The sequence below is a fragment of the Eurypyga helias genome, unplaced genomic scaffold (assembly GCF_000690775.1).
Source record: "Eurypyga helias isolate BGI_N326 unplaced genomic scaffold, ASM69077v1 scaffold8769, whole genome shotgun sequence".
NCBI classification, from domain to species: domain Eukaryota; kingdom Metazoa; phylum Chordata; class Aves; order Eurypygiformes; family Eurypygidae; genus Eurypyga; species Eurypyga helias.
The window spans coordinates 260-22,260 of NW_010271331.1; the positions used below are offsets into that span (position 1 = coordinate 260).

Sequence of the window (22,001 nt, forward strand, 5' to 3'; positions counted from 1 at the left end):
AGCCAAGGAGTCGTTTGGTTTGTTGAGTTTGGTTGGTTTTGGGGGATTTGAGGTTTCTTTTACATGAGGGCGTCAGTTGTTTTGTTGAAGATAAGGCTCATCTCAAGCTTCTCTACCTCTGTAACTCTGTCAGATGTGATCAGACTTGTCTGTCAGGACTTTATCAATTCCCAGTGCTTCCTACACAAGGTTTCATAACTTTCTGGCGTGTTTAATGAGTTTTCTTTTAATGTAGGGCTTCTCTGCAGAAAGAAGCTGCAATGACAGGGCAGTATATGGAGACTCTTTTCCTCCCCACCCCTCTTGACCGCTTCTCTACGGTTTGCTGCGCTTGTGTCTCTCCAGTTTTCTCTGCAGTCTCAGTAACTTATCCGTACGACAGTCAAGTAGAACATAACCCCTTCTTATGACCAAACTGTGCTCTGAACTGTCACGTGCTCTCACTTCAAGGTCTGTGGCTCATGTGAATATTTGGAAATGGCCCCAAGCCTTTCTGTCTCTTGCATCCAGGGATTACAACGTTAAGTGCTAACACGCTGCAGACCTGAGAGCGCTCCCAAGGAGCACAGCCTGGCATCAGCAGCTACTTCTGTCTTGCAACCGTGTTGCAAGCAAGGGGGAAAAGGCAATCCGGAAGAACTTGCTGTTGCAGAGCACCGTGGTGTCACAAACAATCACTGTCCCTTTCAGAAGACAACCAGGAATCCTGTGGATATGGAATGAGAGGAATCTCGCTTATCACCTAGGCAGCTTTAATATATGATGAGAGGAAGCAGACGTGTGGTGTTTGACACCATCCCCTAGCTCAAGTTCTTGAAGACAGGTAGTTTCAAATGCCTTGACAAGCTGAGATACAGATCTTTTATTTCTTTTCTCAGTTGTTATGGACCAGTATTTTCTTTAGTACCATGGTTCCTGGGCTGTGAGCTATGGACTGCTAACCTCCTGCTAGCCCACCTTGCCAGTGGAGCTTCCTCCATAAGACTCCCATGAGCCAGGAAGAATGTTGAAGATGGTCCAAGGTCCCAAAGCGCTTTGGATGCCGTTGTGTGGAAGCAGTAGCACTGAGTGTCGTGCAAAGTATGAGTTACTCTGATGCTGACCTCATCACTGCTTTGGTTGTTCCCTTTGGTCTTTTGGGGATCTGGGCTTTCTTCATTCTCTGTGTTTCTTGTGGGCTGCCATGAAGATGTCAAAAGAAAAATGCTGGAAGGGCACTCAATTTTGAGCAGACCATCTGTGCGCTGTTCACTCTGTGTGCAAACAATATTTAAAAGAACTCAGGGCTGTAGGCTGCCTGGGGAGGCTTATATTTGAAGAGGAGGGGTTTTTCTTGCTTGTTGTTTTCTATGCTAAAACACTAGTATTAGTATACTGTAATACAAATAATAATAATACTAATATCAGTATTTTAGTGTTAGTAGTGTTTACCCAGGAGTCTGTGATAATCCAAACCAGAGCACAGGAGCCCACCAAGCACTGGGTTGGATGTGATTGATGGTTATACTTCCCTGCTTTAGCACGTGCTTTAAGTCTACTTTATACAGCATTGTATCTTGAAGGTTTTTACTAGAGATTCCCCTGGGCAGCTCCTGCTTGTAGTGTAACATCTTCCTGCAGTGGCAGAATTTCTCTGAGCTGCATACCTGCCTACTTGCACGGAGTTTTGGCGTCCATACATTAGGCACAACTGGGTTGGCCGTCATCAACATGATGGTAGCAGATGGTCCTGTTTTCTCTGGATCATACCCAACAGATCAGGCAAACTTTTGTTTTCGTATTCCAGGAAGAGTTTTGAGCATCCAAGTGAAGATGCCTTTTCCTTTTGGCTTCAGATGAATTGTGCTGCTTTGTTAACTCTTGAGAAGCTTACAGTGAAAGCATTTCTTCTTACTGTGGGCAAGAGCTGGAAGGAGATCAGGATGCAGCAGGCGAAATAATTCAGCCCCATGGATATGGGCTTCCAAGTCCTAGGCAGGACCCAGGTAACACAAAATACTGGAGGAGAGGGAGAAATGTGAAGGGCAGAGTCCTTGCACTGGAGTCTGTTCACTGCCCTTTCTTTGTGGGCTTCTCTGGCAGTAAGCAGCCTCTGCAGAGGTTTTAGTACTTCAACCTAATAAAAGGTGCATACCTGAATTAGAGAAATCTTTAGAGCTGTAGCTGTTAGATTACTTAAGTTAAACTGATGTATTTTTCCATCAATATCAAAGTAATACAAATATCAAACATGTTAAGTAGGGCAAAATCAAGGGGTGAATTTCAGCCCAGTAAGAGTTTTTTTCTGGGAGAGGGGGTGGGTGTGTGCATGTCAGAGGGCTGTTTTCTCTCTGCTGCCTTTCTGCTGCCTCCCATTTCAATTTCAATGTGTTGCTCGGGCTTTGATAGCAAACTCCCAGCAGCTGAGGGTGGCCAGGCGCACGGGGCAGGGGGATGTGGCTGCCCGCCGTGGCAGTCACGAGGGGCTTCCTCCCTGGCCCTGGCTCTTACCGAGGTGCTCTTACCCTGCCCTGCCTGCTGCAGCACTGAAACTTAAAGCCTTTGTGGCCTAGGCTTTTTTGATAGTTTCCTTGAACCCTGACTTCTGGCTGTTAGCATTAGCTGTGGTTAAGGGGATTTCTCTGCGTAAATCAGCCAGTAGGCATGGTTTGCTGAGCGCTTGTCATGAAAACAAAGAAGAGTCTATTCTGTCTTTACAAGCCTTCTCCTTGCAGTGGCTGTGATATTTCTTGCAATATTTATCTAATTCGGCCCCTGACACAGGACTTCCACACCACAAACAAGGAGGTGGTTCTGTCTGCTCTGCTGGCAGCTCCAGTGTAGGAGTTCTTGTTTACTTGGATTCTGCACCTCTACCAAGGCACCGGCGGTGAATTCACCTCCCTGTAGAAGAATTACGTTCCCATGCCTGGTGGTTTGGAGGTTTCTGTTGCAGACCACCTGCCTGCAGCCCGACAGTGGGTGCAGGCAGCTAAGTTCCCGTAGCCAGAGGGCTGGGCTGCAGCCAGCACCCCACGTTGCAGACGGTGCTGCACTGGCCACAGCACCTGCCCTTGCTGGAGGATCCTGCTGCAAAGCTCATGGGACAGCTTTGGTGCTCAGGGTAAAGTGGAGAGATGAGCAGGTGGATTTTGAACCTTCCCTCATCTAGGTTCACATTTAGCCCTTGTGTGCGTAAGGTCCATGTCTTCTTTCCCCTTTACTATCAACCTGAGATCCTAACAGTGCCTGGTTGCTGAACAAGGGATAGACAGCAGAGTACTGCCCTTTAAGCTGGTAGTTATGCCTTCATTATATCCCAGGAGCACTAAAAAGCAGGCATGTGCCTGGTTGGAACCCTGCCTGATGTATCCAGATCTAGGGCTGGAGCTGTGGCCAGCTCCAGACATGGACAGAGCAGAGATTAGCTCTGGTAATACTGAGCTGGTGTAGGAAAAAGGGTCTCTTCCTGCAGCCTGGCATCCTCTCACCACTTAGAGGAAGATTTACAGCCTCCCCTTGTTGCCTTGGGCAGGGAGAAGGGGTTCCTGAACCAGCACCTTCAGGGATTGCTCCTGATGTTAGAAGGGATGATGCAGCCAAGAGCAGTTTGCAAGTCTCTTGTGTCAGCATCTGCCCCGGCTTAAGGGCTGAGATTGACAGTTTACTTGCCATTTGGACGGCAGAGGGTCCCGGAAGAGCTGAGGGTCTCTGCAATGTCTGGCACGTAGGTCCATGGCAGGACACGGTACTTGATGAAGATGAGTGACAGATCTTTTCTTTAAATAACTATTCCTTTTACCTGCACTGTTTCTTCACTTTTTACTTGTTGCCCAATGAGGAAACACCCCACCCCACATATGAAACCACTTCTTCTGCTCTTCTCAGCATACTTATGCGTGTGTATGACCTGCCAGGTGCCCCAGGACAAGCCTATACCTGTTCCTGTCATGGAGCCTGTCCTGAGCTCCCTGCTGTCCTGGAGAAGGCCAGCAGCACAGGGCTGCCATCCCTCCCTCTCTCCCCTGGAAGCTGCAGGTGCTCTGGTCCTGCTGCACAATGTCATAGCCAAATGCTTTACCTTCCCTGGTGTTGGGCAGGAAGGTTGAGAACCTTTTAGGCTTCTCAACTAAGCTGAGACCTGGACCAGCTTTGTGGGCTGTAGCTCTATGGTGGCCAATGCTGCTGGCATGGGCCAGCCTGTTGTCACAGGCAAGGAGGCAGGATGCTGGGCAGGTCCTTACTTACCTTGCAGGGCTTCTGCTGTCCTCTCTCCAGCCCATCACCCTACAGGGGACAGGAAAGGAATGGGGGCAGGGGGCAGTATGGCACTTTCACTCTCCCATGTCTGCACTCCCACCCTCTATCTCTAGCCAGAAATATCCAGCTGCTGAGGGGACCCTGAAGATTGTATTTAGCAGGATCTTGTCCATGACTTCCTTTCCTGCCTCTTAATTGATCAAGCAATACTGGAGAGGCTGGCAGAAAATCTTGTACCATATTCTGCTCTACCACATCCCAGCAGCCCCCCTGGGGCTTAGCATGTGGGGCCATCCAAAATCCACTTAAAATTGTTCTCATTGTAACATCTTCCCCCTCACCCTTTCTAGCATGTCTGAACTGGGTCCTCAGGACATGGCTCTGCTTTTATCACTTAATTCTTCTCCCAAAATAATGCAAGGTGTGGGTGAGGTGCATTTGCTTCCAGTGATGTAGCAACATCCCTTACACAACAGAAATGTTGGGTGTTTCACCAAACTGGGGATGGGATGACGGCCGTAGGAGTGTGACTAAGGGGCACCAGTGTGCCACAGGTGTTGCGTGTTGTCTCTGGGGCTGCTTTCTGGGCTTGTCTTCTTCCAGTGCATCAGTACCCTGCACCTGCTTTCCCTTCCCAGCCCTTTCCCTGGAGCCTTCCCTCCTGCCATGGCTGATCTGTAGCGGAGCAGCTCTCCATCCAGCTCCCTGTTGTGCTCTCTGGGGTCGCGGTTCCTCTTGGCGGGTCCTGCTGTGACCTGGGTTCGCTCCCACCCTGTCTGTGCTGAGCAAGGTGGCTTGCCAGCCTTGCAAGGGCCAAAGCTGGAGTGTGCCTCTCTTCATCCCCACCAGGCTCTGCAGGCCATCCAGCGAGCTTACGCAGACATCAGGGGTTTGGAGGGAACCTGCCATTCTGGCTGGGCAGAAATGGGAATGAAATCCAGCTGTGCTGGTTCTGTAGCGGTAACTGGGGATCGAGCAGCAAGTGTCTGCTGGTGCTGCGACCTGGCAGAGCTCTTCCAGCCATTCTCCCTCCCTAACCATCTGCAAGTCAGTCTGCTAGTTTTTGAGCCTTAGGACCACAGAGAAAAGGCTTTGAATTTCTGGAAAACTCCCCTGATATCTGACTGGTCTTTTTGGTTTGTTTGTCTGTTTGTTTTTTGTGGCCCTCCTTCCCCAGCGATGAACTCCAGACTGCTCTCCTCTCCCAGCTCATGAGAGCTTGGCTTGCAGCTACAGTCCCAGTTGTTAGTTGCCCAAGTATATGACACAGCATTTCATACTGTATGAATGGCATGTTTCTCTTCTTGCAGCAATGAAGATGATGAAGGTGCTGTCATGTCCTGCTGCTCTTTTCTTCCTAGTGGCTGCATTCACTCTGGAGCCATGTCACTGTGCCAAGGTGCTGATCATGCCCACCATAGTCTTTGACAGCCACTTGAGAGTCTTCATGCGAGTGGCAGAGGCGCTGGCTGACCGGGGCCATGACCCCGTGCTACTTCTTCACGAGGGTCGGGATGTGGAAACCTACCTGCCTGGCTTCCGTCTGCAGACGTACTGGGGTATCTTCAGCACAGAGAGCGCGGATGCCTGGGTGCAGGAGAAGATAAAGCGTGTCTTCCAAGGGAAGATGACCTCTCTGGAGATGTTTTCCTTTTTGGAGAAGTATCTAGAAAACTGTGACCTGGTGCTGGGAAACTCTACCCTTCTGCAGAAACTCCAGAGTGAGCACTTTGACCTGCTGTTGGTGGACCCCAATGAGATGTGCGGCTTTATCCTGGCCCACATCCTCCGTGTCAAATATGCTGTGATCTCCACTGGTTTCTGGTTCCCAGCAGAGATCGGTGCCACTTCCCCCATTGCCTATGTGCCCGAGTTCAACTCCCTGATGACAGACAGGATGGACTTCTTTGGAAGGACTTGGAATCTCCTAGTCTACATGATCACTCGTGTGGCTACAAAACTGGTCATCCTGCCCAAGTTTGAACGTCTCATGGAGAAGCATAGGGTGGAACCCAAGACATCCATGTTGGACCTTGTCCATGGAACTAGTCTCTTCTTCCTCTGTAATGATGTGGTGCTGGACTTTCCCCGTCCGACGCTCCCCCATGTCATTTTCACAGGCGGGATCCTCGCTGAGCCTGCAAAGCCCCTTCCAGTGGTAAGTGCAGGAAAGCTTTGAGCTGTGATTGCCCATTAACCTGGGGAATTATTCAGTGCAAATCTTCTTTTGAAGATTCTCATGTGGGTACCAGTTTTTTTCCAGTTAAAAGGAAAAAGTGAGGTCAGGTGCTTTAGAACAGAAGCTCTCCAGATGTGTATGGCTGCACATTGCCTTTTCCCATGTGGCACGGCATGCAGGTAATGCAATGCACGTAGGGTGCTCCAAGAGCTGTGTCAGAGAGCAGCTGCCTCACAGCTCTTGCAAAACACTGGCTTGGTCCAATCTGGCCATGTACACGCCTGCCTTATAAAGAAGGGAGTTGTTTGCCGGGGCATTACTCATGTGCTTCACAGCTTCCAGAACAGATCCCAGGGTGCCTAAGGGAAGAATGATGGAGATAAGTCCAGAGCCCTGCAATAGGCGGTGGCCCTCATGCTAGCAGGTAGGCATGTCTGTGTCCAGGTTGTGGGATGCCAGCGGAAGAGAGGGCCTCTGTAGGTCTAGCTTAAGGAGTCTCCCATCTCAACTGGAGCAGGATTATATAATTAAGGTGTTTATTTCCTCATGTCTGATACACTGTGTTTGTGAGTTCCTTTAATTAGGACTTGGTGAAATATAGATATGTATTTGAGAGATACTGAGAACTTTCGGTGGTCAACCATGCTTACCTAGCAGCTTTAATGCTGTTTCTGAAAGGCAAATGTTAAGGCTCAGTTATAATGGATGCCATAATCACCTGTTTTATGAGTCACTGTAATTTTATTTAGAAAAGTAAAACTAGCACTTTCTCTTTTTCAGCAGTTTTAGTGGTTGTGTGGCTCAAAGGATGTGAAAATCAAGCAAATGGAGAAACCAAAACCCCTAGTTGAAAACTTTTTGATTCTTGGTTGTTGGGTTGTTTTAGGGCTTTTAAAGCATTTCCAGAAACATAGGTTTGAATCCCTAAAGCATGCAACAAAGGACAAATATCTCCACAGAGTAATGCTAAAATATGCTTTGTAACTGTTCTGTACTATGATTCCCCAACCTGTAGGCTACTATTAATAAGATGTTCTAAATTAATCATCTTATTTTTCACCTTTAATAACAAGAAGAACTATTTTCTTGCCCTTTGTGTTGTCTATGGTGTTTATTTCAAGGAAGTAGTTATATTTAAAGACAGACTTTATGAAACTTCCCTAAAATGCTCCTGACTGCAACACATGGGAAAGCGGGACAGAAGCGGGACAGAATCTGTGATGACAAATAGGCTCAGCCCAGTCTGGCATAAAAGGCAAGAGTCTGTGTTTGCTCCGCAGCCGCTGTGGTGGCTGATTTCTTCTCCCTGCAGCCTTCTGGCCCTGGTTGAAAAAAGTGTGGACTCTGTTCTAGATGCACACGTGTTCATGCAGCATTACAGGTAGCCTCTAAATGAAAGGCAAACTACCGTTTTTTTTTGCTGGAGCTGTAGCTACCTTTCTGTCTGGTGACCAAACCCTACATCTACCTGCAAGAAGCTATCAAGAATGGGTAGAAGTCTCCTAGCAGGATGGCAAAACCTTCTGCCACCTCCAGGGGCCTTTGACAGTGGAGAGTTTGTGGGGAATCTCCAGCAAGATGTTGTTCCAGGCTCTACCTGCATGATGTTTCATCTGTTTTATCAGTGTACAGCTCAAGACCCTGACAGGCCTCCTGCCTCAGTGGTGATGGAAAATAGCTTTCCTCTTTTTACTCCAATTTCCTTCTCTGCTCTGGCCCCTCCTATGTGGGCCCTATGTTTTCAGGGTCCTCCTTGCCAAAGAGTAATTGCGTTGCCTCCAAAGCAGAGGTAATGCTATGAAATCCAAGTTTTGGACACCTCCATGCAAGGTCGTAAGCCCAGCAGGTGCTCAAGTAATTTCTGCCTGGCTGGGTTCAGAAATCACAGTGGGTTTAGAGTTCGTTGCCTGATGAAAACCATGTAGCTTTGTGCTCCAGGTAGATTTGGCTTTATCCTTTCCATAGACAACTTTCTGCTGGCAGAGGCAACAGTGGGAAGGGACTTTCTCCAACAAGACTTCAAGGCAGCTGTGTGTGTTTTTCCTGCAGGGTCTGCGTCTCTGGGTGGAAGCAGCAGATGCAGGTGTTGTTGTTGTCTCCTTTGGCATCGGGATCCGAGCTCCTCCGAGTGATTTCGTGGAGAAGATGGCTGGTGCATTCGCTCGCCTCCCGCAGAGGGTGGTGTGGAGGTGAGGAGGGAATGGGATGCCTTTTAACTTGAGTTGGATGATCAATGTAGAGGAGGGGTGATTCATCTCAAAAAACAGAAATTGCTTTCCATCTCTTGATCTGATTGAATTTATAATTGTTCTCTGTGTTTCTTTTCCCTTTCTCCCCCCTCCTTTATCTCCTCCCACAGATACTTTGGGCAGAAGCCAAGAAACCTGGGTGACAATACGCTGATGATGGGGTGGCTGCCCCAGAATGACCTGCTAGGTAAGGCTGGGCTCTGTGTGTGTGCGTGTGTGCATGCTGCTAGCAACATCCCTGGAGTTTAGCCCAAACCACAGCAAAGGCATACAAGGACAACAGCACCTGTGTGGGTCTGTCTGTTGCTTGTTGCGAGTCTGATCTGTACAAAACATGGTCCTCACCTAACGCTTCTTTGAAGCTGCATCTTGCTCCCTATCTCCTTCCTCCTCCAGGCGCTACTTGGCAAGTATGAGGCTGCCAAAAGCCAGGTGTGTTCCTAAAGGGTAACAACGTCTCTGCTCAACATGCCTGTCTTTTCCTAAACATACATCAACACTGTGTGTTGAGGAGGGTGCCAGTAGCCCCATTTCAGTGTGGAAGGCACTGACTTGCTGTTGTTTCTTTGCCTGCAGGCCACCCCAACGTGAAAGCCTTTGTCAGCCACTGTGGGATGAATGGAGTATTTGAGGCAATTTATCACGGTGTGCCAGTGGTGGGATTCCCTTTCTATGGGGACCAGTTTGACATCATGACCAGAGTGCAGGCGAAGGGCATGGGCATCCTCATGGACTGGAGCAGAGTAAAAGAAGAGGATCTTTACCAGGCTATTGTCACAGTTATTTCTGACCCCAGGTGAGGCATCCAGAAGCATCGAGCTCTTACTAGTCCCTGCATACAGTCTGCACCAAGGGTGTCTTTGTGTTGACCCCTACACAGCCTGTGGTGGCTTCTGGACCAAGCATAATTGCAAGCATTGCTCAGCTGGCCAGATGTGTTCATGCCTCAAAATCCATGGAGATACTCCAGCATTTGCTGCTAGAAAGTGTGATCTAGTCCTGTTTTGACCCTGATGGTAATTTTCTTAGAAAGCTTTCTGAGATGCTGAGGCACAAACCTCTTCTCCTTTTAATGCCAGCCTGTCATCAGGGAAAGTGGTCACAGCCTCACCTTGGGATCTCCCTAGTCTTGCCCAAACAGCTTGCTGTAGAAACAGGTAGCACAGAGTGGACTGCAGGTGATACTCCATGCATTCCTTCCGACAACCAGATACTCTGCCCTTCCCTAGATGTGCTGCAGCACAGTGAGCCAGGGATCCCACTTTCTAACAGGACACATGCAACTGCTGTTGTTCGAAATGTGGTTGGACAGCTTCTTTTTTTTTTTTTTCCCCAACCTATTAGGAGCGCTCAACTACTGACCTCAGTGTAAGTTATTAAGGTGTTGCAACTCAGTACCTTGAAGGATTTGGCCAGTCATCAAGTGTGCATCTGTTGTTGCTTGATACTGGGCAAGGTCTTTGGGTGCAAACTCCCCTCAGAAAGCAACAATCCACATGAATCCACTGGGCAGGTAGTTGGAGCTAAACTGCCAGTCTTGTTAACAAAGCACAAACTAAAATACACTCTGGCTTATGCTGCTGTGGCTAACGATTGCCATCAGAGTGGCTTTTGGAGGCATATATGAAGAGAATCGTGGAAGAAATTTGCCACTCTCCCAAGGTATCATTTGGGACTTGAAAGCACCGCTGGACACCTCAGACTACTTCTCAGCTATAAGGTTCCTGTCCGAAGGATAACTTCTTGTCATCTTCCCTTGCAGCTACAGAAAAGCGGCCAAGCTTATCTCGGCTCTGCACCTGGACAGACCGATGCACGCTCTCAACAGGACTGTGTATTGGCTGGAGTACATCCTTCGTCACGATGGAGCACCGTACCTTCGCCCTGCTGTCTATGATCTCTCCTTACACGAGTACTTCTGCCTGGACATCCTGGCTCTTCTCCTGCTGTGTCTGGCCAGCATTGGATTCGTCCTCTACAAATCGGTGGTGTGGTGCAGAAGGAAAGGGGCCAGCCCTGTGTATCAGAACGGCAATTGCATGAAAGGCCACTTCACAGAAGAGAAGAAATTGCAGTAGAGACTTGCTGTATTGCAGGGCACATCCCGTCACTGTGAAACGAACTGCTGCTGTGCCAAGAAATGTATGGCACGCAGGCACAGACAGAGGTGCAAGATCTGAAAGATCAGCAGGTCTGACAGAGAAGAGAGTGGGGAGGGAGGAGTATTGCAAAAGCCTGTGTGCACACCTCTGTGTACAGCACCTGTGGGCGGGGGCACAAATTCAGGCGTGGGTGGAAGCACTTGGCCAGGATGCTGGGAATGGGGCATGGGTAGGTAGACTTCCAGGGAGGAGTGCAAGTTGTTCTCTTTGTATTGCACATTGGTTTAGATGCTGGTATTGCTCTTCTGGCTTTTTGGATCTTCTGTGGAGGTTCTGGAGGTAGGAATAGCATTTCACGTGTGGTAGACACCATTTCTCCTCTGCTTGTTACCAAGAGCCCTGGGAGTCAAAATTCCTTTATGTGCAGGCGAGGAACTGAAGTAGAGCTGTGAGCAGGGAAGGGCACTGAAAGTGCCATCTACAAGAGAATGGAATTGGTGTGATTTAAGTTCTGTGGGTAAATACTGTTCTTCCTGCTTTGATCAACCCTCTGCAATCCTGGTTGTGTTTGAACTAAATTATTATTTTTTAAAATAAAGTTGTATTCTTTCCCCTGTGGCAGTTCTCCAGTCTTGGTTTAATGTGAACCTGTGATCCTTGTAACAGGATATTATTTAAGCAGGATTAAAGTGCTTTTTCTTTCTTGTAACTGCTGCTGTGGTCTCCGCATACCTCTGGATCCCTACAAACCTCCATCAGCAATTCCTTTTTGTCTTCCCACAGGGTTTGGGCAGTGCTTTCCCTTGTCTGCCAGCATGTGACACACCCATATCAATGGAGTCTCCAAATCTCCGATAAAAGAAGAATGTGGAACAGATGCAAGTGCCAGGACCACAGGAAGAGCAGCCAGCAGCTCAGGGTCATAGGCAAAGGGCCATACGGCACATTTATAGAAGCAATAGGCGCTGCTCTTTCTGAAGAAAACAGAAATGATCACTTCAGTGTGAACAGGCATACTGTTGCCCAATGCAGGCACGTGGTATGTAGTGATACTTTTGCTTCTATTAACCCTGAGCTCTGAGGAAAACCCACACTTGGGTGGGTTGTGCAATTGCACCCACAGCATTAGCCGATGGTCCAACTGGCAGTGCCCCATGCTGAGGGTCAAGGGTGCTGCTCTGTGCTTTCGGCTGGGGCCATCTCAGCGCTGGCACAAGCTGGAGAGAAGTAACCTCGTTGCCACCGCTGCCTTCACTGGCGTTTCCAGGCTCTGCTCTTGCTGGCTATTGCATGAGTTTCTCTTGCCAGGTGAAAAGCATGTTGCCACGTGCAACCTAGTGAACAGCAGTTTGGCTGGGCTCCTGGGATGCTCTGGGTTGGGACAGTGCCCAGCTCTGACTTGGTGGCTGCTCTGAGGCCTTCCCTCCCTCATCCTTAGCTTGCAGAGGGGCTGCAGTGAAGGCAACTTTGGACGAGAATCTCATTTGCCATCCAGGAGAGATGGGAAGAGCTCATAGACCTAAGCTGGGACCTGTAACTATCCCATGGCAGAAGTCGCTCTTTCTTAAGTTTCTTGCTGCCTCCTGGGATGCCTAAGCTTACCATGGTCAGTGGTGGGCATGGCAACCCATCGGTTCTGTTCTGTAGAAGCCCCTATCTGGCTTCGTGCCCTCTGAGCTGAGGATGTGGAGTCTAATTGTCCCCAGTTCAGGGTGGGAAGAGATCAGAGCAAGGTGAGAGGCTAACAGATAGTAGGGGAACAGCAGGGATTAGAGGTAAGTGGTAGAAACACTGGCTACCTGGCACCTTTCTGCCCATGAGTTGAAATTTTAAGGTTGATGGGATTTGGGGGTTTTGGGGGATAAAAAAATACTGCCATGAGTTTTGCAGCATGCCTGTCTGTTGCCAGTTAACTGTGGTGGGTTTATTGTCATCTCCCAGAAGATGCGTGTGGATGAGGGGGTAGAGGTGTGGCATTTTGTTCAGCTCTTTGTCATCTCTGGGGTGGAAAAGGGAGATCATTATTGCTGCCAAAGTGAGAGTTTGGCTACTTAGATTAGGCTGAACATAGCAAGCGAGCTGTGAAGCTTGTGGCTTGGTGACAGCGTTGGATTGCTTTGAACTTAAAAGAAAAAAGAGAGGACAAATGCATCATGTTTGCAAACTGATGCTCTGGTAGAGTGTCTTGTCTCTGTCTCCAGCAGCCCAGCCGTGTGGCAAAACACAGTGGTGGAGGTGAGAGGCTGTTTCAGTCTGGCTGTGATGCACAGCCATCCTCTCTGGACTTGGAGGAGCTGCATCAGCCTTGCCCAGCAAAATCCTCCAGGCCAGATGTGGATCACTGGTGCTGGCACCACAGGGGAAACAGGGGTACCATGGCCTGATGGGGCCAGGGATCTGCATGTTGTTTTGCTTGCAAGTAAAAGAGCAGAGAGATATGTTTAAGACCCAAGAAGCCTGTGTGGGCTTACAAAAATGTGAGTCTATTTTCCAGCTTTCTGAGGATGATGCATTCTTCCTGTTCACAATTTCAGAAAGAAGTTCAAGCTAGCACCACATGCAGCATTAGCATGTTGTCTCCTATTAGATATGTCCTTAAATCCTTGAGCTTTCTGTGACTACTTTAATTTCAAACGTATGGTGGAGTTCAGAGGCATGTCTATCCAGGGAGTCAAAAATCTATATAGCATATTAAGAAATGATTCAACAATATGGTGAGAACTACTTGTAAAGGAGTAAAGCACAAACCTGCTCAAGGATCCTGTGAGTAAGAAGTGGATATTCAAAAAGCACCCCTGAAGTGAAAAGACTTTTCCCCAGGAAAAGCTGTGTATGGGCTTAGAAACTGTCAGCTGACACTCTCTGAGTTAGGAGGTGACTTTCTGGAAGTATTTGGATATACTCATTAAAGATGAGGGCTCTTCTAGCTTTTCCAGCTCTATTCATGTCCTCTGTAAATCTTTTCTCTTCTTATTAAACTCACAGCTTTCTCTGCTTTTCTCCTTGTTATTCTTTCAGTATTGAATACAGAAGGAAAGTATAACAAAGCCTTAAGCTAGTTATTAAGTTCAATTATTAACAGTGCGTAGCCTGTCACACACATTAAAAGCCTTGGTGGGGGAAGGGATGTAGGTGAGCTTTATCTTTCGCACAGCCCTGCCTTCAGCTCACTGCTTGATCTCTGGGCAAGGTGCCTCTCAGGTATCATGTACCCTGCTCTCTCACAGGCACTGATGTGGGCAGGTAGGGCTGTGGGGAAACTGGGGAAATTAAAACTGCGGTTTACGAGGCAGCATCAGGGAACAAGTCTTCCACCCCACCCCCCAAGGAAAAGTAGGACAGGAGTCAATGCTTTTTGGAGGGCTGAGGAAGCCTCACCCAGGAGCTGCAACCGCACCTGAGCCCTGTGCAGTGCTTCTGCCCCGCTGTCTTGCTCTTGGCAAGGCACCAGGGTAGCCTGAGCGGGATGCCGGAAGGCTGGCAGCCTGGCTGCTGTGTGCAAGGCTCCCTGCGAGGGCCCCGAGCGGCTCTGCGGGCAGGGAGGCGTTTGGGGTACACATGAGCCAGCTTTTCAGGTTCGCCCAGCCCTGGCAGCTCCTCACAAACCTGCTCTATGCATGAGGCAGAGCAGCCCCGGGAGCGGGAGCCATCCCGGCACTTGAGACACCCTGGGTTTGCAAATGAGCATGTTTTCCAGGTGATGGTTGCGCAGCTTTGCCCAGACCCTGGGCTAGGGGAGCCGGGGAGAGGGGAAGGGTGAAGTCACATGCTCACAGGGTTCCTGCCAGGACCCCTCAGCACAGCCAGAGGCAGTACCGCTGCTGGAGCATGCAGTGGGACCTGGCACTGCTCACACCCTGCTCTCCCGCAGGACCTTGCAAACAGCCTGTGAGCCGCTGCCGCTTCATCCCCAGCGCTCCTGTATGCGGGAGGGTCCCCGCGTACCCCTGGCAGCATCCCTAGGGAACAGCTGGGTTATGGGCCGCGGCAGGGCCACGTCAGCTCCCAGGCTGGTTTTTCCAGCCTGGCAAGGTGGAGACACCAAACTGTGTCAACAAAATCTGGCTAACGTAGAGGAGCCATCTCCCTCTGCAGGCAGGTGTGAAATCACTCCAGCTGTGAAAGGAAAGCCTGGAGGACAGGCTCCTAGAAAACGATGATTTTGCCTCACCCTCCCCCTTATTAAATGACAGTGAGCAGAAAGCACCTCCATGCCAGGAACCCCTTCTCTTTGATGTGCGGCTCAGCCCCAGCTCTGCCCATGGACGTCTCCCTTATCGTCCCCATGCACCTCTGTGATGCTCTGGAGATCATGGGCAATGCCTTCCTCTGACGCTTTCACATGGCAAATACTTCCCACAGAGGAAAGGAATGAGCCTGAGCCCTGCGGATGTCCGGTCCCCAGCATGGTCATTTGCCACTGTTGGAGCGGGCAAGTCGCCCTGTCTCTGCTGGGACCTCCCTGGGACTGTCACCACAGGTGGAGCTGCACAGAAGAGCTTGCTCCTGACATGTGTAACCACCCCTGTTCCCAGGGGCAGGGAATTCTCAGATTGATGCAAAGTTCCCAACCCTGAGCCTATTTGAGAAAGGAGGTTTCGTTGGGGGAATGGGCTGTATTCCAGTGGTGGGAATTACCTGTCTCACCAGCTGTGTTGCAGGGGCTGGAGTCTTTCAGGCTCCTGGAGTTACAAGTCATCTCCAGGCTGTAGCTCTTTGCTGCTGTGGTGTCACCCCAAGGGGCAACATGTGGGAAGGGATATTCCAGAATAAAGCACTGCTCTCCCAAGCATCAGTCTGCAGATTGCTATTCCTTGTTCCTGGCACAGAAAAGCCAGCCACAAGGTCCCAGCAAGGTGTGTAAGGGACGATGTGACACAAGCTACTAGTGGTACCTGAAAGGAGTACTCCCACTGTCCCACCTAGGCAGTGGTGTCAGGCAGAGACGGGAGGTGGAGGCGAGCTGCAGAGCAGCAGGCAGTGGCTGTGGGAGCCTCCTTTGCGGTTGTCTTACAGAAAAAGCCTGCTTGATCACACTGTGTGGGGACCCTGCAGCAGCACTTCCTTGGGGTGGTCTGTTCCCTCTCCTGGTACTGGAAGTGAGAGACATTCCACCTGCAAATAGGGCAAAACTTTTGGACAGTGAGGTGAAGAATTTGTGGCAGGCTTTAGTGAATGCACCAACACTTTGGGGCTTGTAAATCAGATTTGGTGACTTTCAGAGAACAGAGATGTAGCATAAATTACAGGTCACAGCGTGCATCATCCTAGGGGTGCAGGAGGGTATGTGAACGGGCTACTCCTGGTCGGGGTGCAGGAAGAACTGGATGCTCTACGAGGCTCAGGGATCCCAGTGTGATGGCAAGGGCAGCAGAACAGCACCTCCTTGCCAGGACCAGCCAGACCACAGGAAGGGAGAAGCTCATGCAGGACTCTGACACTGACAGCAGCCCCTGCTTCTCTGGAGAGTAAAGGAAGCGAGTCCCGAAGGCAGTGCAATGGAAAGCAGCTCTTCTCCTGGGTGCTCAGGCAAGGCATGATCTCAGACAACAGACCCCTGGTCCTTCCCAAGCTGTGCTTTGGAAGGACTCCCTGAAGGCTTGCAAATGGCAGGGAGACATTACACACACCACCGGTGCTCCTGCACCACCCAGCTGGCCAGGAGCTGGGCACAGTGCCTTTCAGGACAGCTGAGGGCAGCCAATTGCTTCAAATAGCTGATGGGTCTACTGGCGTTCAGAAAGCTCCTCCTTCAAGCTCTTCTCTCTTAACTGAGGTACTGCTGCTGGGTAAGATACCTCTCACCCTCCAGCTGAGCCTGTTTACACCGAGCAGGGCCACTCTACCTGCTGCTATAAAAGACTCGAGGTAGGATGCAGCTGGGGTTAGTTCATTTTCAGTTTCTTACAGCTATCCTTGGTGGTGTCTGTAGTAGTGGTTGTGTAGCAGACTTCTGAAGGAAATTTTTTGAGTTATTGTCTAATAACAAATTTGTACCAGTGCTCCGGTAGTGGTGCTGTTGACTAAACTTTGAATTCAGTTGTACACATTTGAAGGAAAATTTCTGAGTTATTGTCTAATAAATTTGTACCAGTGCTCCGGTAGTGGTGCTGTTGACTAAACTTTGAATTCAGTTGTACACATTCTTGGAAGGCAAGCTCTTCTGAGGTCAAACTGCATGCTAGTGTAAAACTCAGCAATCTCAGTAAAGAGCTTTGCAGAGTTGAGTTTTTTTCTTTTATTGGTAATCCTGGAAGACTAGAGTGATCCTGCTTGATTGTGAAGAGATGAGTGTGCTCCAAGTGCTATGTAGAACAATTTAGCAGTAGTTCAAAGGAAACAAGATGGCTTCTTGTTTCTATGAAATTGGAGAGATCAAGGAAGTTTGGAGGAGTTACCGGAAACAGAATGGTAGCTTTCATGAGAGTTAAGGAAAGTCCCATATATCTAATGTCTGCTTTTAGAAAAGTATGTCAAGTAATAGAAGAATAGTAGCTAAATCTTTTTGAAAGTAACACAGATCAACCTGTGCAGTTTGCTAAAAAAGAGTAAAAAGGGAAAAAAAAAAACAACCCCACCAACATTACATGTTGTGCGAGTGGTAATCTTGGTGTTACAATCCCAGTTACACGATTTCAACAGAGGCTTCAGCTGCAGTTAAACTTCAGTGCCCTTTGTACAAAGCTTTGGGTGAGATGATCTATTGGTTCAAGCAGTGGTAATGCTGGATTTTGGACTCTAGGCAGGGAAACATTAACAGCTGTGAACCCACCAGTGGGCTGCTATTAAGGCTAGTCTTTTTAAAATCTAAATTGACTGGGAAGAAGGGCTGGATGGTTAACTTTCATTAAAACTAAAGTGGCAAGAAGCTAAGAGCCTCAACAAGAACAAAAGAGGGTGAAAAAAAGTGGTCTTAAAAATGAGTTGCTTTGCTCTTTTGTCTCTTGACTTGCCCCCTGCATCAGCAGTGAGGGATGGTATGAAAGACGTTTTGGCACCAGAAGAATGAACACAGCTGAGAGTAACTACAGATAGCTAAAAAATTGGCTAAATTAGGATCAGGCCTGGAAGAGTTTCAGAGGAAGTCTGAAATAATTAATTGTAAGCAGCACAGCTGGGAAGTTACAAGTAGCATAGGGCCAGAGCCAGCATGGGGCGGGGAGAGCACTTCAAGCCATGCATGAGTCTATGCCATGCTGCTGGCACTGTCCACAACCACCTAACAGCAAAAATATCCCCCTTCTTGTCCTAGGTGTGGCTGAGGTGGCCTTCAGGGCCATGTTCTTGTTTCAGAAGAAACATGTTTTCATAATGCCCCCAACCTCTAGACCTTTGTGCACTCCCTTGGCTCTGGATCTAAAGCTGCTTTCCCATTCGGCCTTAGCTCCTCAGAGTCAAATGGGCCATCCTTCCCTGCCTGTAGTTTGGGTTAGGAAGCGGGGAGGAGCTGAAGAATCAACTGCAGACCTTTTGGGCAGTGCACAGATGCTTTTCGTTTTGGATTACAACCTGTCCATGGTTTGCCAGGACTCCCCAGTAGGAAATGGAGCACCTATCTTGTAAGAAAAGGTTGAATCAGATCAACCAAGTGTTAATCCAAAGGTTTGAAGACTGTCCTTCTTCGCAGGTCATGGCTTGCCAACCAAGGAATCCTCTGACTCTGTTAGTTCAGTGCCAGATAAAGAACAAGAGTGGGCTCTCGTTACCAGGTCTTTCCAAAGATGTTTCATGAGCTGCAAAAAAAGCTGCAAAAAAGAAGAAAAGTAGCTGGCAGTGGCGAGCAAAGCTTTATCAGGGATTAAAATAGTCTTTGAGACAGAATCAAGTAGGATGAATGCTGAAGTTTGGATTTTTTTTTAAATTCTCAATTTTAATTGAGAAAAGGTAGGAAAGAGCTCTGGTTACAGGAATAGCATTTTAGTCCCACTTCTGTAGTCAGCAGATTTTACCAAGCCAAGTGCTGAGCTTTTGGTTTGCTGTCTCAACTTCACCTGGGATTGGCAAATACACAGAGACTCTGCAGCTCCGACAGGCTTCAACTGGAGGAAAGAGGTGATGTTTTGAGTGTGTCTGGTGCTGGTGTAATTTCTACTAGCCCTAAGTGCGTATGACCTAACTGGGCTTTGGAGCAGGAGAGTGATGAAGTGGAGAGAGGCAGACATAGAGCCACTGGTAAGGTCTGGCTGCATGAATGACTCCGGGGATATTCTGTTTGGCTTAGCAAAGGAGGAGGTGCTTTGTATCATAGAACCATAGAATGGTTTGGGTTGGAAGGGACCTTAAAGATTATCTAGTTCCAACCCCCCTGCCATGGGCAGGGACACCTTCCACTAGACCAGGTTGCTCCAAGCCTCATCCAGCCTGGCCTTGAACACTTCTAGGGATGAGGCATCCACAGCTTCTCTGGGCAACCTGTTCCAGTGCCTCACCACCCTCTCCGTGTGGTGTTTGAGAATGGAGGGTGGAGAGCTCTTATACATCATAACTAATGTAGGCAACTTACAATGACAATTTAGTTAATGCGATGGTGTTGTTATTGTGCTGTGGTTTATTTTACTCTTGTTTAAAGCACTGAACCTGTCCTGGCTGAGAAGTTCTGAATGCTGTTTCGTACAAAGTGTCTCTTTAACAAACAGTTCAGAAAACACCAATAGGTACAGACATGAATGTCTCTAGATGTTTTTTTTTTAAATTCAGCCTGAGCTCTGAGACTTCTGTGACAAAGATGTAGCTGATCAGATTGTTTGAAGGACACCTTCCCTCTTAATCAGAAGTTCTTCAGTGGGATTTTTGTACACGTATTTGTTCAAGAACTTGTCAGGTAGTCAGATTGGTCTTCAGACTCTGAATTTTCACCTGTGAAAGCAGACCTTAATGAGTTAAACTGACAAATTCTCTACCAATATCAGGTTCTCTGGACTCTGCATGTCTATTCAACTGTTGTTTTCAGAATGAAGTTTGAAGACACAGCAACTCTAGGCAAAATCCCAGCTGCTCAATTAACGCACTTGTCTTAATCACTGTTTCCAAACACCAGTTGGCCTACTTACAGGCTTCAAAGAACAAGAGGTTTTGTAAACGGTACATGCTCCCACAGAGCCAACAAGAAAGCTCCTTAGAGGTGATTTTCATCATCGGTGTTTCACATGGGATTTGTAACCTTTATCTTGGAGCTGTGATAGCATTCATCTGAAGGGTGATTGCAGATTATGACATCTTTGGGTTAATAGCTTTTGATGTTACGATCATTTTGTTTAAAACCCTTAGGACATTAGCTATTCCTTATGTTATTTTCTCCTTGGAGATGTTTCACTGTGGCAAGAGCAACTAGGTCAGGGAGCAAGACATAACTTAGATAACTAGTAAGGACTCTGAGTAGTCCCTTCTGAGAGTCCTCATCCTCCCATTTAGTGTGTCTGCTTTGGTTTTGTCCTGTTTGGGAAACTCTGTCTTGCCTGGCAGGGGGAAAGCAGTCCCATTCAGCGTGTTCCCCAGAAGCAGTCTGTCAGAGTACATATGCATCAAGGAGACAGTGCTTTGGCTGGGTCTATGCAAAACTGTTCTATAATGTCCAACTTTCTTGATCATCATGCATGTCCTTCAGAAGGACCATGCCAAAACACTATACAGACATAAGGGCTGCTTCTTCTGGCTGTATCTTGTCAGGCTAAAGAAGAGACATTATCGCTGATCTGTCTCTTGATGGCTGCCAGGCAAACACCATTCGGGGAGCTGCAAGGAAGGGCTGCTTCCTCTGGTATCGTGAAGAATTTGAACCCAAACTCTTTGTAACAGCCCATTTGGGTGACTCCTGCAAGGAAATGCAGCTGACCTGAGAGGGGGGATGCAGGAGGATGATGGATGGACTGCTTGCAAGGAGCAGGGGATCCTCTCTTCTCCCTGGGCCTGGGGACCCTGCTTCTCCACGGGAGGAGAGCTAGCAGCTCAGGAGTCTCAGGAAGGAGCACAGCCAGCCTCCTGCCTGCTCCTGCTTTTGCGGAGTGAAGGGCCTGTTCAGTGGGTGATGTCTCTCTGTGCTTTCGTGGGCTTTTGCTCCCCCCTAATGGCCAAATTGCTGAGAGCCCTTTTGCTGGAGACCGTGGTGTTAGGATCTCTGGTGACTGTGCCAGAGGGTGCCCCTGTGCTAGCAGACCTGTGAGGCACAGAGCCGACTTCAGCTCCAGGCAGGCTCACAGTTACCCAGCACTGCACTGGGGATGGGTCCAGGGTCTCCCCCATCTCTTCCTGATGCCCCAGTTGCTGGGGTTTACCCTCCGTGTTTTCTCTTTGATCTCCCAAGAAATGCACCTGTGTCATGGTGGCTGGGAGGAAGGGTCCAGCTAAACCTGGGAAAGAGGGGCAATGCACAGAGTCTTTCCTGGGTCAGTGCCACCTCCTGCCTGCGCCACTAACTGAAGCTCTCCAATATTTGCACTGCAACTCTTCCTTCTCATTGGAACAAGTTATGCCCACTCCCTGGTTTTACCCAAACCAGCTATAAACAGTGTTTTGCAGACTGGAGCCAGTGACGCCTCCATCTACACAGAAATGCATGTGTTCAAAAAGGTCCTCAGAGTTGCCCACATCTGAAGTGCCAGAAAACAGAAATATCTCATTTTGCATTGGCTTTTGCATCTCAGGATTATCATAGAACACTTTGGGTTTGAAGGGTCCTTTAAAGGTCACCTAGTCTACCCCCCCTGCCATGAGCAGGGACAACTTCAACTAGATCAGGTTGCTCAGAGCCCTGTCCAGCCTGACCTTGAGTGTTTCCAGGTATGGGGAGTCCACAACCTGTGCCAGTGTTTCACCACTTAAGTTGGTCATAAGCTGTGTGTTAGCTGAATGTAAGCCTAGCAGCCCAGGGTAGTTTCTTCAGCGTCCTCTGCTGAGTTCTTTGGTGCAATATGTTTTAAACCTAGGTTGGTTTGCAAAGTTAGGGAGTCATCCAGGAGAGAAAGTTTGTTTCCTTATCCTTATAATTTCTTCCCACTTCTTAAACCTACTTAAACCAAAGTGCAGTGTGTGTAACAAAATCATGTCTCACTTGCCATGCCACCTCTGTTGACATCAAAAGGGTTAAAAGATATTTTGATCAAGAACACAAGGATTGTTCTTTGTTTTCATAGTGTGGTCAGTGTGGTGGAGAAGCTGCCCCTAGGAGGGCCCATGTACAGTATCATATTCTCTGCAGCTGAGGGGGACATACAGAATCAGGGCATTACCCTAAGC

The 22,001-nt window shown here is 48.6% G+C and overlaps 1 protein-coding gene across 1 annotated transcript; it reads left to right on the top strand.

The window, feature by feature from the left end:
* The first annotated feature begins 5,551 nt into the window (after nucleotides 1-5,551).
* Nucleotides 5,552-10,745, top strand: LOC104514948 (2-hydroxyacylsphingosine 1-beta-galactosyltransferase-like). The gene is made up of 5 exons (XM_010158767.1): nucleotides 5,552-6,397; nucleotides 8,468-8,607; nucleotides 8,778-8,854; nucleotides 9,244-9,463; nucleotides 10,430-10,745. Exons 1-5 carry the CDS (start codon nucleotides 5,552-5,554, stop codon nucleotides 10,743-10,745), a joined length of 1,599 nt encoding a protein of 532 aa, XP_010157069.1.
* Nucleotides 10,746-22,001: the final 11,256 nt, after the last annotated feature.

What these genes read in the sequence shown, in the direction of transcription:
- LOC104514948 (XM_010158767.1), top strand. Translation starts at nt 5,552, where the DNA reads ATGAAGATGATGAAGGTGCTGTCATGTCCTGCTGCTCTTTTCTTCCTA. An exon ending in CTGCAAAGCCCCTTCCAGTG is followed by an intron (nt 6,398 to 8,467) that starts GTAAGTGCAGGA and finishes TTTTTCCTGCAG; the next exon opens with GGTCTGCGTCTCTGGGTGGA. An exon ending in CCGCAGAGGGTGGTGTGGAG is followed by an intron (nt 8,608 to 8,777) that starts GTGAGGAGGGAA and finishes CTCCTCCCACAG; the next exon opens with ATACTTTGGGCAGAAGCCAA.